The 16,931-nt window shown below is 40.7% G+C and overlaps 1 protein-coding gene and 1 long non-coding RNA gene across 3 annotated transcripts in view; one reads left to right on the top strand and one right to left on the bottom strand.

The window, feature by feature from the left end:
* The window catches only part of Pino (Pinocchio), a 39,810-nt gene that overhangs the window by 3,968 nt on the left and 18,911 nt on the right, over window positions 1-16,931 (top strand). The window contains exon 1 of one of the 2 annotated variants that reach the window (XM_043419880.1): window positions 5,760-5,894. The exons of the other annotated variant lie outside the window; for it this stretch is intronic. Coding sequence (XP_043275815.1) covers window positions 5,765-5,894 — 130 coding nt within the window. The 5' untranslated portion in view covers window positions 5,760-5,764. Of the gene's footprint in view, window positions 1-5,759; window positions 5,895-16,931 lie in introns of those variants that run through there. 2 annotated transcript variants of the gene reach the window in all.
* LOC122411233 (uncharacterized) lies at window positions 6,944-8,032 on the bottom strand. Its single transcript, XR_006261124.1, has 2 exons — window positions 7,616-8,032; window positions 6,944-7,521 (listed from the first exon to the last, which is right to left on the bottom strand). It is a non-coding gene; the product is annotated as an uncharacterized lncRNA (long non-coding RNA).

Raw genomic sequence — 16,931 nt, 5'->3', positions numbered from 1 at the left:
GGTGGATCGGACCCCGGATCTTCGCACGGTCTGATTTAATCGACTATCGAAACTAAACTAACGGGCCCTTTCAAATAATAACGATGAGGCTCTCTTCCCAAAGGTTCGAACTATCGACCGAGGGCACCACAAGTCCCATTTTCTCGAAATTTCTATTTGGTATCGTCGGTCGAAAAGCGCCTGGGATCCAATATACCCCGTGTGACTATTAAGGAGGGTGGCTACCGACGATACAATGTTGCCATGCTAAACCATGTTAAATACATTAAATATTTCAAAATGATAAGAATTTAATAAAATTTGGTGAACACATTCTTTAGGGCCAAATTTGACAGTACAAATTTTTTAAGATTTTTCTTCTGTACAGTTATCGAGTAATTGATCACTAAAGTTCAAGTGTATAAGCATAGCGTTTCCATATATATAGGTATACATTCCGGGCATAAGAAATCTGCTTTAATCCGTAATTACTCGATAACTAAGCAGAAGAAAATATTGAAAAAAATTGTGTCTTCGCACTTGATGTTGAAGAACATTATCACCAAATTTGATCAATTTCTTATCAATTTGACGAACGTAGCCACCCTCCTTAAGGGTTAAAGAATAAATTTAGCAAACTTTATGAAATTCTTATCATTTTGAAATTCTTCATATTTTCAACATGGTTTAGCATGGCAACATTGTATCGTCGCAATCCACCCTCCTTAACACTTAGTGTGCACACTTTCGCAGCGAGACATTTCGTGCACGTGTGGTCACTTTGAGCCCAGGTCATTTTTGACATCGAATATCTCGGTAACTATGCGCTTTTCGGAATAAAAGGTTTACTCACTTTTTGCAGCGAATTGATTCAACTTTAAGTCTGCAAAGTCGAATTTCCAAAAAAATCTTTTTTCATTGTTCAAAAACGTGCTCAAAGTTGATAGTGCGCGTAAAAAGCACTTTTTCGGTTAAATCTCTCGTAAAAAATTAAATTTTCAGCATTGAAAAAAATCCTTACAGAGCTTTACAGACAAGGGTCCGTGCTTTAAGGGGAAAATAGTCCACTTTGCAACCGTTCCAAAAAGTGTATTTATTTTGGAGTATGAAGTTGGCTATGCTCCCTACTTTTAGAGAGGGGATAACGATTTCTTAATATCGGGGGTTTCGCTTATCGAGATGCTCATCCGTAAATGCTATTCATGCGAGAAAAAAATTTCGGGGTCAACCTGACCCCAGATGCACACTAAGGGTTAAATTCCCTCGCAACGTTTTACCGTCGGTTCGTTATTGCACATGTTTTCGTCGTTGCGCGTATCGAATATGTGACGAAAGCCCGGAGCAATCGCCGTCGTAAACTCTTTCCTGACGTTTCATAATTTTCCACAAAAACAAGGTGGAGCTTCGCCTGGGGAGAGGAGAGCAGAGGTTATCGTTAACCCCCGCAGCGTTCCGCGTTACGCCGGTCTCTTGAACTCCAGACCCGAGGGGATCGCAAATATGTGAGCAACGAAGGATCGCGCGAGGCAAGCTGGGGTCGCTGGGCTGATGCAATTCGCCTCAATCTCGATCGCTCGTTTATTATTAACAGCGCTCTTATTTTTGCGCGTCTAATGTCGATTGGTTTTGTCACGAACCGGGTGTGGAAAAATAGACGATTTGTCCGTATTTTCCAGCGCTCCGTCTTTCACCTTCCGTTCGCAAAATCCTCCTCTTTCGTTCAATGTCAAGTACGCACGTGTCAAGAAACCGGCTCGTTAGCAGGATCGCCTCTGGCCGATGCAAACGGCCTGTCACAAGGTCGCGATAACGCGGTCACGGCGGAATTGAAGAAACGAGGCAAAACACGCACCAACGAAACAATGACGAATCATAAATGGCGACCTTCCACGCAAATCTTTCGCATTTTCTTTGTTGCGTTTCTTCCTCAAACACGCTCCTTCTCCCTCGATCCAATCGCGAATTATTTACTCCCAGATATCGCTCCAATAAAACTACACTTTTCAAACTATTTCTGTCCGAGCTGTATCACCGCAAGGACGAAACGAGACTTCCGGTATGCGTTTGCACTGTCAACTCAATATTATCTATTTCAGACACAATAAAAACGATCCTGTTCTAACCTGTCAACCAAAATCCTTGTTTACACGTTTTTCTCCCGCCGCACTTTTTTATCTGAATCAAAAGTTTTCTGCCTGTGAGACAGCGTTGGGTTTCGAACCACCGACGCATCTCCGTTCACCGTTGAGCAGCGACGTGGCTCGTTATTTTTTTTTTTCAACATTACGATCACTGACCGCCGGAACTGCAGCTGGGAGACACCGCGAAGCTGGGGTCACGATCCAAATTGAATACAAAACTGAAGACCGAGCGATTCTCTTGCTCGTAATTGATGCGGGTGTTCACGTGAATCACATGTGGAATGAATATCGTTCTCGTCGCATCCGTCAAGATCGTAGTTCAACTCGATTGATCGATCAGCGAACGACACGAGAAACAACGAGTCATTTTTTTCTCCCGTTATTTTTATAACTATCGTCGATAGATTCTTCTGGATACAAGATTTATCGGAAACGAAGTCTTCGCTTAGTAGTTAACGTTGCAGCCGCATTTTCCGCCATTCTGAGCGATTTTGGAGGTTATATTTTTCGAAAAAAATCACTTCATAATCCGGTACTATTATTTTACACTTTCTCAAATCGTGACAAAATCTATGTGGGATCGAGCCGAAAGTTCATGTTTTGGAACAAATAAATGATTGAACCTAGTCGGTGAAAACGATTAAAAGTTGTGCGTCAAGATGCACAAAAAATGGAAGAAACGGTCGACTTCGATCAACAATTTTCCAGAACTCTCGATTTCCGACAAAACACGTGAAGAGAGAATGCCTAACAACAATGGGCTGGACATTGCCTCGATGTTTGAGGGCACGCGGTGCCGAAAGATTCCATCGCGTCGTTGTAGACTTTAAGCTTGGCGTAGGTACAGTCTCGACGAAAGTTACTTCCATAACATTTCGGTACCGTCGCGAACAAAACTTCTCTCGCGACCAAAAACTGAGGTTATTCGCGTGCCATTTCTTCGCCTTTGAATTACCGTCTCAATATATCAATTTCATTCGTTTAGAATATTTTTCTAATCTAATTTATCGTTCGAGTGCAAAATTTTCTCGAAAAAATTTCGTTGCAAGAATCAGTCGAAGCTGGGCCAAAGTCCTTTGACCGAATCGACGGGCGTCGCTTTGATCGACATAACCTCTCCGCGCGCGCATCGATCGGGATAATTTGTCGAGACAAACTATTCTAACCTTCACGATAGTTAGCAAAAATGGATTTTCTCAAACTTGATTGTTTGCACAGCTTTCTAGATTTTTCGGATTGATTGAACAAATTTTATGGCAAATAACCGACAAGATTTGAGGTTAATTCTCATCCAACACGGATTCTAATCAGAAAAACCGTTAGTTTCCGATCATCTTTTAGGATGAAAATAATAAATCGAAGTGATAAAAATGAGAGAATAAGGAAGTGTAGTGACAGTTTTGTATCCTGATTTGAATAAATATCCAATTCGAGAATCATCCGGTTCTCATTCCTGCGTCGCAATAAAGGGGTGACAACTACGTCAATGGAGCGTGTCAATTTTATCAATTTGTTCTGAAATGATGGTCGTTAGCTTTCGAAAATGCACATGATACGTATTTTTACAACAGGTTGGTGCAGTTTTTTCAAGTTTCACGACGTATAACGCGGTTGGTTAATAGCATCGTGAATGTTTGTTCGAGTTATCGTCGTCTTTCGTGACACTTGTAAATTCGCATATTTTTTTTTTATCTATTTTTATCCATCGCCATTTTTCACCGCTTTTTTTAGACGTTCGTTTAGCATGCTCCAGCGAAAAATGGTCTATTTCAAAGATCTTCTCACTTGCGGGGACATTGCAGTGTAAAAAAACAAATTCAAGGCAATATTCGATAGGCTTTCAACGTTTTTTTATTACACCGGTTGAGCAGCGCTTTCATTTTCGAAAATTAAACAACTTAGCTCATTTCATATTTCGTTACGTATAAATCGAAGTGTTTTCTTACGTCAAAACGAATCCGACTTCCGCGCGCCTGTTTTTTCCTACTCGTACAACTAAATCAACGACGCTCGCATCACAAAACTTCTTTTCTTTTTTATTTTATCTAGAAAAATAAGTAGGTCAATGTTTATTCGTGGGTAACTTTCTCCAAAGTAATAACCGATCCAACAAAATGTGACTTTTGAGGTTAAGTTTGTGAATTTCGGAATTGACTTACTTCGGAACACATTCGACCCTCCCGAATCGAACAAAAACCAATAGAGAAATCGATCACGATTTCGTCATGAACGTTTCAGTAATCGGACCCGCAGATTGAGGAATTCCCGTGATAAGAAATAAAATTTATGTTTCCATGACAATTAACCGTCGCACATTAATTCGATAAATTCAAGAACTTTGTGCTTTCATACTTTCATACGTTACAGAAATTTCGACTAGTCTTCGAATCTTCATGGTCAAATTTCGTCTTTCGGACCAGTAAAAAATTTAGACTATGAATGAAACTCGCTGAAGAACCTTTTGTCTCACCGAACTTTAATAAAAGTTAGTTTTTGGAGAGCAGAATACCATAATTGGCGATCCACACTAAGCATGCGACGCCTCGCGGATTTTTCTTGAACTGCTGTTGGAGTGCAAAGCAGACGACCTGTCACGTAATATTAATGCCGTTAAGTGGTTTTTGGAGCAGTTATTAGCAAAAATGTACGTATTCATAAATGTACTTGTCGAAGTTTTAAATACGACTGGTCCATGTTTCCAATGCTAAATCATGCACAACTGTCAAAATTGCACTCCAATAGCGCCATTTTTCCGAGGGACACGAGCGCCGCCATCGGTAGTGTGGATCGCCAATACCAACACTAGAAACTAGTCCCTTTACACTTTGTGGCCCTCTGTCGACAAGTCGACGAGTCACGTTTGTTTAGCCCACGAAAATCAACGAGAATGACATAATGGCGGAATATTTCCAACGCAGCGTGCAATTTCGATAACAAATGAGACATAAGATACGAGAATGAGGGATGACTTGGGTGATCATCGGACTCGTCATTTTTTTTTCATCTGTCGTTTGCTCTCTCATTCAGCCGTTGAATCTGTACTATTTCATTCCAACCTCGTGCGTTCTGCGTCGAATTTATTTTCCTTTATAATTATCGGCATGTAGAAAGAACGTGCTTATTTTTATATATCTAAGATTAACACTTTGTTCGATAATCTTTCCGGCCCCGTTTGAACTCGATGATAAAAGGCCGAACGAGAAGAGCATCTCAAGTTCAATATCACGTTCTTCGGAATTTATCCATCCACAGATAATTCACGCTCGATGTATCGAGCGATCGAAAAAAGTCGAAATTATTGTTCCTTCGTATTAATAAATTTTATTCGGAGAATAAAATTTCGTGAAATATTAAAAAATGAACAATCAACAGGCTCCAAGCGATTGAAATATTTTGCACACATTTTCTCGGTGCGTGCTTCGAGGATTGAGAGCCTTCTGTGAACTTGAGAGGTTATTGGCTGCGAGTCCGGAGGAATGCAGACGGTAAGGGAAAGACGAAAAAAATGGCGTCGACTGATCGTCGTAGCAAAGTTCCTTTTTTGTCGATTTCTCGAAATTTCCTCTGTGAATTCGGGTAGTTGACCGAGTGACTTGCGAACCGGATTCTTTTTTAACAATTTATTTTAACGAATTTAAGTACGAATGACCGGAAATGGAAAAAAATTGGAATGGACTCTGATGGAGGTTAGAACGTTCGACTCGCGTCAACGAAAGCAAAAGTCGGGCCGGCGTGTTGTTTTTCAGCGACGAGGGAACCACAACAAAGCAGAAGGTATGAACCGTGTAATAAAATGAGGCGTTTGAATAACAAAAATTCTTGATTTCAATCGAGCGAACTCGAGGATTAAAAAATGAGGGCACGCAAATTACGATTGTTATGGACATTCATGAGTTCACGTTCACTCGTTCGTACCGAAACGTTCTCGAGTGTCAACGGATCACGAAGTTTGAACCTTGATCGATACCCGATCAAAACTTTTCATTCGATTTTGTGCGTCGTCTGTCCGAGAAAAAATCATCCATCATTGACATCAAGGCAGTGAGGATAATTAACAAGTTTGAAAAAAATAATTAAAAAATAAAAATAAGTAATTTGGATACTTCGACTTTGGCCGTCCCAATTAAGCACTACTTCACCGGCTCAATTCGAAGCATTTTATCGGCAATAAAAAAATGTGACGTTAACGAAAAGAATTAAATGTCGTATCGTCGCGATTGAATTTTAATAATTTCGTTCTCGATGCTCGAAAACGGAAGTGGCAGTTTCGACGAACTACCTTGACGGACTAAAACCTCGTGGCAGTTACTTTTTTCGAAAAAAAATCTTCGCCAGGATTCAAAGAATCTCGTGACAACGGTTCTCTTCCGCAAAAGTTCCTCTCATCAATAATGAAAAGCACTCTTGTCCTCTTTCTCAGCCTTCCGAAGGAGCAAAAGAGAGAGAAAGAGAATTTTGCAGAGGCGAGTTGACGAGTTCAGAGAATTGTTCGCGACGCTCTTTCAACGCGAATTAGCATATCCGCACACAAGCTCGCGCCTCAAACTCCTCCAATCGTCCACGGTCCGTTTCCTCGGCTCGTTCACGTAGTTGTAAATAAGTTTTTGTTTATATTTCGTTACCGCATCGCCATAACGACTCGAGTCAGAAGCGGTTGACGGCGGAGACTCATCGCGGAAGTGAAGATTTCGAAGAGTTCAACGAAATGTGTCCGATTTTCGATGTGTCGCGTGTAGAAAAAGTTGGATGAAAAAAATCATTCGTACTGCCAGAGCGAGGATCGTGTCGAACTACGAAATAACGAAAAACGCGAAGAAATTAGCGAATGTCGTGAATTCACATTTATTCCACATTTATTCTCTGCAGCCGGAAAAAAAGTAGTGTAAGATCGTTAATTAAATAAACCGAGAATTTCGAGGTTATACGGTAGATTGACACGAAAGAATCCGTGATACGCGACACGTAAATCCTCGGCAAAGTCCTTCCATTATTTCCTTCCGAACGAATCGATCGTTCTCTCTGGCCTTGTCCAATCTTGGTACACAATTCATACCGTTTGTCGTACATTTGAGCGTTTGACTAATCGATCGACCCCTCGTGCCGAAGGTGCAGCTGTACGACGTTCCGTGGCGCTACGACAGCAGTCCTCGGATTCTCAATTCAGTATTCTTCGTTCCTAACCTCACTTCTCAGTCGACCAGCATTATTTGTGTGAATCCTTGAATTGTGAGACGCTTTCTTCTCGATACAATCATTTCTACGATAAACGTATAGATCTTGGCCTCTCGAGCGGAGATCGAAACTTTTTTAAGGAATAACACTTCGGGTTTTCACGAACCCGATCCGTCGCTCTAACCTCACTTTTCTTCCAACTCCGTTAGTTTCCATGGATGTGTAAAAACTTAATAAAAGCATGAAAAAGCTTTCATCCAATGAGTTTTTTTATCAAATGACAAATGACTGAAGTTTATTTCCGCATACTTTTTTGTACTTACAACAAAATATTTATTTGAATCTGAATAATCGAATCGGCAAAACAGCACTGACAGCACACGCGTAGCTCTCGTCCGAAAATCAAGATTATGTGACCGCTGGACCGTACATTTCGGCTGAAAGTTACGGAATGTGTTTTCGTGCCGGAAAATTAGTTTTCTCATTGCCATTTTCGAATGACATTGAACACTCGACTTTCCCAGTTCCGTCAAGCGCGCAAGTTTTCTTTCGTGCCGTAACGAAGACCAAATACTTGAAATAGTTTTCGTTCCACTACGAGTATTAGGAATATTGAATTTTCTCTACTTAATTAGCGTCTAGACGCCTCTACTTCGTTTGCAATACATTGACGTTCGCGCATTTGTGGTTGCACACATGCAACGGAACGTACGAACGTACAGAGACGACTCGTTGGTCAAATCGATTAAAACCTCATCTATAAACTCATGTATACAAATGTTTATGTACATACATGTCCATTCGTTTCGATTTATCGAGCTCACTCCAGCTCGAGCCGGTTTAGATTCGTTTGAAGATTGGACGATCCGTGGTGATGAACGTGAATTGCGTTAACGGCTGACATTCTTCTTCAATTATTTTTTTTATTCGAAATTCACACGAGACCGGGGAGAACTTTGATATTTCGAGATGTTCACTGAATTAACGAATCTGTCAAAATAGTGAATGTGAAATGTTGAAAAATAAATTTAAACGAGAATTGACGGTTTGTGATAAAACCGAAAAACTCATCGGTTAATAAATGTGAATTGATATTCTTCGATTATTGAAATGGACGTCAAACGGTTTGACGTTACTCATCGACAATAAAAGTGAGGTTAGTTTGTTTAAAAAGCGCTTTTTCTCGTGGTTTTCTTGTGGACGTCAAAAATCCATAAATATTCATGTAAAGTGCAACTCGAAATAATGTACTTTTGTCGTGACAATATTGCCATACGATCGCTAGCAAAGTTACTTAATGATCGAAACCAATATCTCCTTCGTTTGATCCCTGAAACGAAAATGAAGGACTGAAAAAACTCGCCCCGACGAATTTTTCATTTCGAAATAGCAAATTCTTTAAAATCACTCGAAAATGTGCGTTTGACGGAATGCAAAAAAAATATAAAAATTAAAAAGCAATAATTCGTATGCGCATTCGTGAATAAATTACGAAAGTTAGACGTTCATCTCATTCCGTAACAGTTCACGCGAGTTATAAATAGACTCGGCGTATTTTTTCCCGAATATCATAAATAACACATGGACGCTGAGACGACGCGCGGAAGAGCGATTATGAGGAGAAAGTAAAAAAAATAGAGTCCAGCAGTTCGTTCAATCGAACCGAAACAAATTATAATTTCAGATTGTTCGAAAGGTCGATTGAGGGGATACTACGATTTCCGTGGCGCCAAATTTTGACCGTGTAGATTTCATATTTGACCGAAAATAAGACATTTTTCAAGTATGGTAAAAATTGAAATTCGACCGTTAAGAGGGTGAAACGAGGGTGTTAAAAGTTTTAATGACATGTTTTTGTGGTTCGAATTGCCCGAAACTGGACACAAATATTTTAGTATACGAAAAATTTACACTTATTTCGTCATTCCTCGAAGTCCGATCTTTCAGGGGGATGAAATTCGACCTTTGAAGGGGTTATCCATTAAGGGAGTTAACAAATTCGACCGCTAAAAGGGTCTTTCCTATGGTTAAAATTCATTTTTTGTTCAATCTCGGAACTTAACGGTACAGACTATTCGCGTTATTCAGAATACACCACCTGGAGGTTGTCTGTTTGGTATTCCTTGGCCCTGAGAAGAGCCGTTTGTGAGTGTGTGCGTGCGCGTGTATGTGTGCGTGTGCGTGCGTGCGTGCGTGTTTCAGAGATAAGGACCCGCGGCTCGTCAATTCCGCAGTATTTTGCGACTCCAAACCCTCTCGTCAGTGTGTGCGTGTGCGCGTGTGTGAGTGCGTGTTTGTGTGTGTCTGTGTTTCAGGGGAATTCATTCCACTCTGTCGAGAGTTCCTCATCCGACGTTTGGCATAGTTGTTCGATTTCTTCATCAATTGTTTGCAGTCGAGGCTGCTTCGGTTTAATTACGGATTCCAATCCTTCGGATTCGATGGAAGGCGGATCGATTTCTTGCAATTCAAGTCCCGTTTGCTTTACGCCATTCACCATCCCCGGATATACTTTTTTTATATCGAGAAGAAACTGCATTATTTGAGATCCCAGGTCATCTTTATAATCTTTTTCGAGATATTGCTGCCTGTAATAATGCAGTGCCATGTATTGGTGGAGTAAAGTGGGTGTTCTGCGACAGAGAATAGCCCGTTTCAATAATTTATTTTGATTTTCCAAATCGTTTATCGTATTACTTGGATCTGTTTTACTGACATATTCACCGATACTGTGGTTTGTTGTCAAATGCACAGTTTCATCACCAAAGAGCTTTTCCACACCAACGTATTGTTTGGCGCTGTCAGTACAAATTCGAGACGTGTTTTTAGCAACAAATTTGTGAATAAAGGGCCACAGGTCTGTCTTGCTCTTGGAATTCACTCGGAAGAATAAGCCTGTTCTGTCTTCTTTGCAGTACAATCCTAGGACAGTTATAGTCATCGAGTTTGTTATTCTTCCGCGATGGTATTTTCGTTTAGTGAGGAATGTCTCGTCGATTTGTACTGTTTTTCCTTCACCTCCGAGCAAAATCTCAGAGTTAGAAGCAATAACTTCAGCGACTTCTCGACAGTAGCTGTAATAGTCGATGATGGTTGACGAGCTTAGTTCGCTCTCATTTTTATGCTTCCGCCAGCTGAGCAGTTGTCGATGTAACTCGGTCACTTTCATTTTTGCAACAAAGCAAATAATTATTGCCAAAACTTCGGAGATTTTAATCCGACATTTTTCCCCATCAAAAAATGTTCCGTCGCTCGGATTTATGGTCTTCCGGCAATCCTTGGCACCTTTTTTTTTCGCAGCCTTGGACGAACATCGCCATGTCCAGCCCAGTTTTTTTTCTTTATGTATTTCCACTTTCATCGGCAGATTACAACACTGTGGCGGCTGCGAGTTTTGCGATGGAATAAGGCCAATCTCCTGTAAGAACTCAATTGACTTTTCATCAGATTCGATGAGGTTGTGGAATGAATGAAAAAAAGAAAAATTTTCAAGCTTTGGGTGCAAGGAGGAATGTTTTGAAATCGCTGTCATGATAGTTTACCGAAATTACGACGATGGAAATATTCGTTTCGGCTCTTCAATGTGAGTTAATTAAAATATAAAAATCATACACAAAGATTAATCGCTCTGTCAAGAGAATAGTTCCCGTCAAACAAAGGATAATCCACGCGGCCGCTCGAATGAGCAAATGCTCATATGTGCGTTAGTGGCGTGTGTTTAATAATTTCGGCTGTAGATCTGAAAGAGACATCTCTATTTGAACACCTATCTTTTGCATACATGAAAAGGAGGTTGAAAAAAGATCTCATCAAAAATTTTAAAACCGGCAAATTATTTTTTCAATGTTTATCATCATTTTTGTGTGGCGGCAGCCGACTCGTGATTCCAAACATATATGGAAGATGTTCCAGACCCACCCAACGATATCGCACATATATCGAAGGTGCTCCAGACCCACCCAACGATTCTGTACACACATCGAAGGTGCTTCAAACCCATCCAACGATTCCGCACATATATCGAAGGTGCTTCAGACCCACCTAACGATTCTGCACACATATCGAAGGTGCTTCAAACCCATCCAACGATTTCGCATACATATCGAAGGTGCTCCAGACCTACCCAATGGTTCCGCACACACGTCGAAGGTGTTCCAGACCTAACCAACGGTTCCATACATACATCGAAGGTGCTCCAGACCCATCCAACGTTTCACACATGCGTCGAAGGTACTCCAGACCCACCTAAAGATTCTGCATACAGATCGAAGGTGCCCCAGACCCACCCAACGATTCCGCACACATATCAAAGGTGCTCTGTGCGCGTCTTCGCGAGTTGGCTTCCGTCACACAAAAATGATGTTAATCATTAAAAAAAATATTTGCCACCGTTGAAATTTTAGGTGTGATCTTGTTTAACCTCCTTTTCATGTGTGCAAAAGCTGAGTGTTCAAATCGAAGTGTCCCTTTTCGTACTATATCCATAATTTCAGCAATAATATACGAAGCATGTACGAATGTTAACAAATTTTAACGAATGTATGTTACGATACTTCGGGCTATTAATTTTTAGTAGGGGCAGTCACTAATTAACTTCTCAAATAAGAAACCAATAATTCAATGTTTAAATATACGATGGGAAAATGAAATTATGATCACTTTAGTATTGACCAACATTGAACACCACGGATTTCGGCATGAACTATTTTAGCATCACGAAACATGCTCTAATTACTCAAATCGTTAATTATTTCTTTATTCTATTTCTTTATTCCTACAAATTCGATGGCTTCACGCTGATATCTGCAGGTGCTGCCATTCCCCTATATTAATCAGTATGTTTTACGCTGATAATACGCACCCTCTGTGCCCACCCCTCCCCACCCCTGCCCCCGAAATATATTTTCCATGCTGAATACGTGTCCTGTGATGGTAAAACTGCAACGAGAGTCCAGGCAGCAGAGCCCCCGGCGGGGGGTTGGGGCGACCCCCCCCCCCCCCTCCCCCTCCCTCAAGAGAACATCTTTATTGACATTGAAATGAATTTTTTCCATGAGAAATATTAAAAATACAACAAATAATAAATGATGTACAAATATATTTCTGCCAAATTTTAACGCCCCCCCCCCTTCCCCTTTTTCCTCTTGAAGCTGCATTTTTTATTTCCATTACACTAGAATAAAGTTTCATTTTGAATCAAATATGGATGCTGCGTGGTTAGGATTACAGAACACAAACATAATACTTTAACTTTCAACCCTCCGTTTCACCCCCTTAGAGGCAGAAATTCAATTTTTTTTACTCTTGAAAAAAGTCTTATTTTCCGCTGAATATGCAGACTGCATTGTCAAATTTTGGCGCCACGGAAACCGTAGTGTTGCCGAAAATACCGTTTGAACTTTACAAAAACAGTGATAAGTGATTAAATTTTTGTTTGATGTTATTGATTCGTCGCTCATCAGTTCCGAAAACATTGGTTTTCTCCCCGAACAGTGGTTGACATAACCTCAACCGCGTTGTCGCGAATGCCTGTTTTTGTTTTCCGTACATCTTAGTGTAATTAAAAAACAAAAGATCGGATAAATTTCATCGTTAATTATAACGATGGAACGCGAGGAACTCGGCAGCTCCTTGAAAATGAATCCTCGCGTGATTTAACCTTCGACATCGAACTTGCGGTCCTGAATGCAAATTTTTTCGCTCCACGGACAACACTCGTCATGCAAATAGAAATAAGGAGAAAAAATAATCGCTCAGACTCCGTCTAGGGTTCCGCGAATATCCATCAACGTCATCCGCGTGTTTCTTTTTCTGTTTGGAAATTGTTTGTATCCAACGTGCATGGAAAACAATATTTTTTATGTTTCAAGTGCGCGTATGTCACGATGATCGAGGTCGACAGCTCTTGATTTTTTTTTCATACTAAGGCGAGTCTTCGAACTTCCGGATACTCGAAATCCCACCTTTTTTTAGGGTTCCTCTTCGTCGGAAATACTTGCTGCTGCCGAAAAGTGGAAGCTCGACGGATTTTATCTTCCAGACGAACGAAAGAAAGCGGTGATAACGACATCGTGTTTGGGCAGACGTAAAAACCCCTCTTTATTTATACAGAAAAATAAATTCATGGAGGATACTCGGGTAATGGAGAAATTGAATATCCCACGCGTTTTCTGCTCGCGCGTAAGTCGGGATTCGCGAACGTGCGCGTCTGTCTCGCAAAACATTGACCAACTTCGTTTCGCGACGTTCTTTCGCTCCTCGGCGTCGACGATGCTTATTGTAGTACGTAACGACACATTTCTCGGCTCGAGAGCTCTTATCATTGACGCACTTTGTAAAGCTGTGACCGGGGGAAAAAAGGTAAAAATAGAAATTTCGAAAAAAACGAATTGAAGAGAAACGTGGATATTTATTCGACTCGTTCTTCGCGCTAATTTTTCCTCTTGAATTTTTATCCTCCTTCGATATTCCACGGTGTTGATTCAGGTGACGGGACAATCGAATTTTTGACTCTATCACGAGATAGTTACGGCGCCGTACGAGGAAGAAAACTATTTAAGCACTTACCAATTCAATTTCATCGTGGAACAGTTCTCGTTCACATCTATTATTTCACGAATTTCGAAGCACAGAATGATCGTCACCAGGTCGAATCGAAGTGCGACCCGCAATTTTTATGTGGGGTAGATGAATATTTTACGCGAGGATTATCAAAATTTGGGCTAGATTGACCATCCAGTTATTTTGTAATTAAATTGCAAAGTCGAGCATTTTGAGGCACCGTCGCTTACGGAAAAAGATCGACCGGAAGTGCCACGAGCGCGGTTTTTCTCGCCCAAAATCCAAGATTATTCATCAAACAACCTATTTTCGGATGAATGGGTCATTAAGAATTTGGTAAAAAATAGAAAAATTGTACCTCAGCAGGTTTTTAACAATGTAATCTTACAAAAAAGTTTTCATGTCCGGTTGACAATTGTGAGACGATGAAGTAGTATTCAAAAGTGTGGCAACGTCACAACTAACGAACGGTACCGCCTGCGGTCATAACCTAGCTTTGCTTCAAACACAAATACAGGATATTGCAATGGCAACGTTGCCAACTGTCTTTTGTTTACAATTCTTATATAGAGAATACTAGAGTCGATGGCGATATTATTTTCTCAATTTTCACGAATTACTGTGCTATCAAATATTTATGTACTGGTAATTATACTCCTTAAAATCGATAACACGAATATTCAGCACTGGTAAACGTAAATAAGAAGAGCTACGAGTTCAATTTTGGGCTCTTTTTTGATCGATCATCCTTAACAAAATGGAAAAGCCGTTGGAGCTGTGGAGACAGTGACGCACCGATGTCAATAACGCGCGATCGAGTCACCGGGAATAGGTCCGTCTGAATAATATTTTCGTTGCTACGATCATGGGAAAGCGGAGAATAAACGAAAAGTCGTGTTTGCTTATTTTTATCGGGTTCTTGGCTACCATTTTTTTTCACTCAACACCAGTGACCCGGGAACCCTTCGAACTGAAAAACCTCGTGTTTCATCATTCTGTATATTAACCAGATAAGAACAGCTCAGATAACGAAAATTCATGGTTGCATGTACAATGACGCATTAAAATAATGTTTCATAAGTCGTATTTGCAAGTGCGACACTCGTCCTGTCACGAAGATAGTAACGGAATAATAAATTCATCGAAAATTGTAAACTTTTCTAAAAAGTTCAATGCAGAGCGAGCTGACGATTCTCGATATTTCATGAAATTTTTCATTATTTTTTATCTGTTGTGCAAACATCACATTTCAAATAATGCAAGCATTTTCGGATGTATCTCTGTACAAGCTCATAACTATATGTAATGTTGCAAATACGCTGCCTTCGTTTACAGATAATTTAACATTTTCTTCGTCATTCTTGTCGAGGAAATTTTACTCTGTATACCACCATTTTGAAATATTTTTTGTGCACAGAGTCGTATTTCTAGGAATCGAAACATGGAGTCGCTGCACGAGAATGAGATTATTCATTTTGTAGTTTTATATCGCTTTTCGTTTGCATAAGACGTCTAATGTACAGTTAAAACAGTTAATGCCTGGACCTATCAATTGTTACCGACCGTTTCAAGTTGCATTATGATAGGTCCAGGCATTAATGGAACATAGTGTACCTGTCACGAAGAAATATTCCAAATTTCTTCAAACGCGAGGTTAGTATCAAGAGAACAACACGGGTGCGGGACGCCGCCGCCAATGGCCACTGGGAACGGTCTGAACATGGCCGATTGCCGCGATCAGTGTTTCGTTGGTGCGGCGAGGAAGGAGCCAATCCGCGCCGAGTTCGCGTTTGTCGTCAGGGCAGTTGCGGCAATGTTTTGTTCGAACGATTCAGCCGTGTTATTTTAACAATAAAACATTTTCTAGAGCGAAAGTTATATTTATCAAAATGAAATTGATGTTCCGTCGAGATAGTGCCGAAATTCTCCAAATCATCCTCAAGCTCGAAGAACTTGGAACGGCGTGACCAACATTTTTGTGTTTTGTCGAGATTAGAACGAAAGAATTTCCGAGTGTTTTATCTCCTTTTTGTATGTTGTTCACGCGTCGATGAGTTACAGAGAACCCTCGGAGGTTCGTGCGGACGAGTAACCGTAGAAAAATCGTTGGTTCTCGTAAAGTAAACACGAGAGAGGGAGAGAGAGAGCGTTACACGTAGAAATGCTTGAGCAGTTATTCCCAATGGATTTTCGGAAAAGATATTTTCACTGCGATGCTCGACCCACGCGTATTTTCGGGACGCACTTCTCGTTCAAGTGCATGGTCGCGCATCGATGTACGAATGGCCGATTCGATTGGAGAAAATCCACGAAACATAAATCCGATTATAAACATTCTACGAGGAAAACGAATGATTTTATCGGAATTGTATACTACAAGAGTGAAGAAATGGCGAGTTTGAGAACCACTGAATCTATGGAACTCGCGCAAACGCTTCACGGCTTTCATTTTCGTTCGACGAAGACTGTACGAGTTTTGCATTACCGAGAATTCGTAACACAAAATCTCCTAACAATGACGGTGATATCGATGATAATGATAATAACAATTTAATTTACACGCAACATCGTAGGAGGAGAAACCGGTCAACCCACGAATCGAACAATCATTCATAAAAAAATGTTCTTTCACGGATTCTTTAATCCCGTCGAAGTAGTGACGTGTCATTTATTTTCTGTCATGTACTTATGTGCAGCTCTCGTAACGCAATGTAAAACTTTTTTTTTTTTTTTTTTTTTTTTTTCAATAAATCTCACCGAAGTCGACGCTAGCGCCACACGTTGAGGGCCACTGATTTCCGATACTCCAGCAAGTTGGATTTTTTTCCGTAGCGTGCGCTGTATATAGGCTTGTGGCGTTCAATGTCCGTGTATATCGATACGCGCGTGTCCAGCACTGCACGTGTGTTTGGAATGGTATGTGGAAAAGAACAAAAAGGCGTAGCCTGTACGTTTCGGCATGCACGGAGAGGTTAGTTACGGTCGTTTGCTTCTCAGCGTCAAATCGTCAAACGCAGACGCTCGAACATGAAGGCGCAGGCTACGCGACTCTTAAACAAAAATTCAAGGGACATGCGT

Source organism: Venturia canescens, chromosome 5 (genome assembly GCF_019457755.1).
Source record: "Venturia canescens isolate UGA chromosome 5, ASM1945775v1, whole genome shotgun sequence".
NCBI classification, from domain to species: Eukaryota; Metazoa; Arthropoda; class Insecta; order Hymenoptera; family Ichneumonidae; genus Venturia; species Venturia canescens.
The sequence above is the reverse complement of the archived record's forward strand: the minus strand, read 5'-3'. Positions and strand labels throughout refer to the sequence as shown.